The 1,848-nt window shown below is 58.0% G+C and overlaps 1 protein-coding gene across 1 annotated transcript in view; it reads right to left on the bottom strand.

The window, feature by feature from the left end:
* The window catches only part of MSMP (microseminoprotein, prostate associated), a 1,695-nt gene extending 311 nt beyond the window's left edge, over positions 1-1,384 (bottom strand). The window contains exons 1-3 of the mRNA XM_009071180.1: positions 1,279-1,384; positions 546-654; positions 12-177 (exon numbers count right to left, since the gene is read on the bottom strand). Of these exons, the coding sequence (XP_009069428.1) occupies positions 12-177; positions 546-654; positions 1,279-1,384 (381 nt within the window). The remainder of the gene's footprint in view (positions 1-11; positions 178-545; positions 655-1,278) is intronic.
* Between the last annotated feature and the right edge of the window lie 464 nt (positions 1,385-1,848).

Here is a 1,848-nt window from a genome sequence, read left to right on the forward strand (position 1 = left end):
CCCCTCCCCGCCCCCTTGTTGATCAGTGGCTCATGAGTGCCAGCTGTGCCCCACTCGCGCTCCACAGTCTTCACACAGGGCAGGCTGGGGTTGGCCTTCTGGACCACAGAGATCTGGCAGGTCTGCGAGTCGTAGTGGGCCTCACACCAGTCAGGGAAGTCGATGGGGTGCTGGGTGCTACAGGAGAGGGCACAGTGCCATCAGCTCCCCCTGATTTCTGCCAGGGGTCTTCTGGCAGGGCCAAGTGACTTCCTCTGTTGCCAGTCCCCTGGACAGCTCCTGGCACATCTGAGCATCTTGCTGTGCTGAGACACCCTTGCCCCTAGCTTTGCCTCCCCGACTCGTCCCTCCCCACTCAACACCCTGGTAGGATCCTGTCCACCTCTGCCCCTTGTGCCCCATGGCCTGGTGCCCCACAGGCCCCCAGGGCTCTGACACCTGTTGCATTTGCAGCCACTAGACCCCCTGGCTGCAGGCACAGGGGTGCCGTGGTGGGCAGCACTGCCACAGCAGCCCCCCCCAGTGCCCCCCGACCGCTCACTCACGTCTCGCAGCAGCCCACGCCAATGGGGTGCAGGCAGGGGCAGCGCAGGCAGTTGGTGCTCAGCCACGACTCCCCAAGGGAGAACTGCTTCCCTTCATACTCGCAGGGAGCTGCAAAGGAAAGGGTGGTGATGACACGTGGGCCTGTGCTGGGGCCAGTGGGAGCCTCCTTGGCCCTCCTGTGACTTGAAAGAGGACAGGGGAGTTGTCATGTCCTCCCACCCACCCTATGGTATGGAAGATACTTGGTGGTCTGTCTGACATGCTGCAGGTATGGCATGTCCATGCACCTGCCAAGGGTGTTGTGCCCATCCATCCTCTCCTGGCCGTGCCGTGTGGATCTCCCCCCTACCCTGCAGGCCTGGAGGAGAGGCAACTGGCTCTTGATTCCCTGGAGAGGGAAAATCCAGTGTCCCCTGTGGTCTGGGCATCTCTGCAGCCATGGGAAGAGGCAGCAGAAACGAGCAGCCCTTCTCCCTCTGCGGCTAGTCCTGTATGCTCAGTCCCAGCGAGGCTTGTGCCAGGAGCCTTTACAGCCCAGTAAGCTGTTTCTCAGCCAGAGCCCTGGGGAGCTGTTCTGTGGTTTATAGACTGCTCCCTCCACTCACCACTGGCCCACGGTCACGCTCCTGAGAAAAAAACCCTTACTTCACGGGCACGGGGCAGAGCCCTGCCACACCAGAAAAGCTGTGGCCTCTTCCCATCAGACTCTTCCCATCTCACCTCCCCACTTACCTTTAGCCTGGAAGTAGCATTTGGCCTGGGAGCCCGGTAGCTGGAGGAGGAGGGAGAGAAGCAGGCAAAGCCTGCCCCAAGCACACCCCATCTTCTGTGTTTGCATGGCTATGGCTGGTGTTGAGCTGGGCTTGTTTGCCTTACTTCTCTATTGCTTTTGCTCCTTTCCCTTCTCTTTGACTCTCTCTCTTTCTCTCTGCCTTTTTAATGTTCTTACTCTGATCCCAACAAGAGATATTTATAAAGTTCAGCTTTACGACCCTGGCCACCAGCTGTGCCCCACTGGAAAAGTTGTAAAACTCATTTCCTGATTTGAAAGGCATGAAAACAAGAGGTAGGATCAAGATTTTTAACAAGCTGTGAAAAGCTGATTCATGCCCTCCAGAAATGTCTCCAGTTGGACACCCCTGTGGGTGCAAGGCTACACTGCAAGGGGAGATCCAAGGGTCCCCAGCAGGGTTGCCCTTGGCAGTGTGGTGAGCACATAATCAGCAAGCTCAAGAGATCTGGGTCAGGACCAGGATTGCTCCAGGCTACCCTCTGGTCACGTTGTCCTGTCTCTGATCCTTC

This window comes from Acanthisitta chloris, unplaced genomic scaffold (assembly GCF_000695815.1).
Source record: "Acanthisitta chloris isolate BGI_N310 unplaced genomic scaffold, ASM69581v1 scaffold2063, whole genome shotgun sequence".
In the NCBI taxonomy this organism is placed as follows: Eukaryota; Metazoa; Chordata; class Aves; order Passeriformes; family Acanthisittidae; genus Acanthisitta; species Acanthisitta chloris.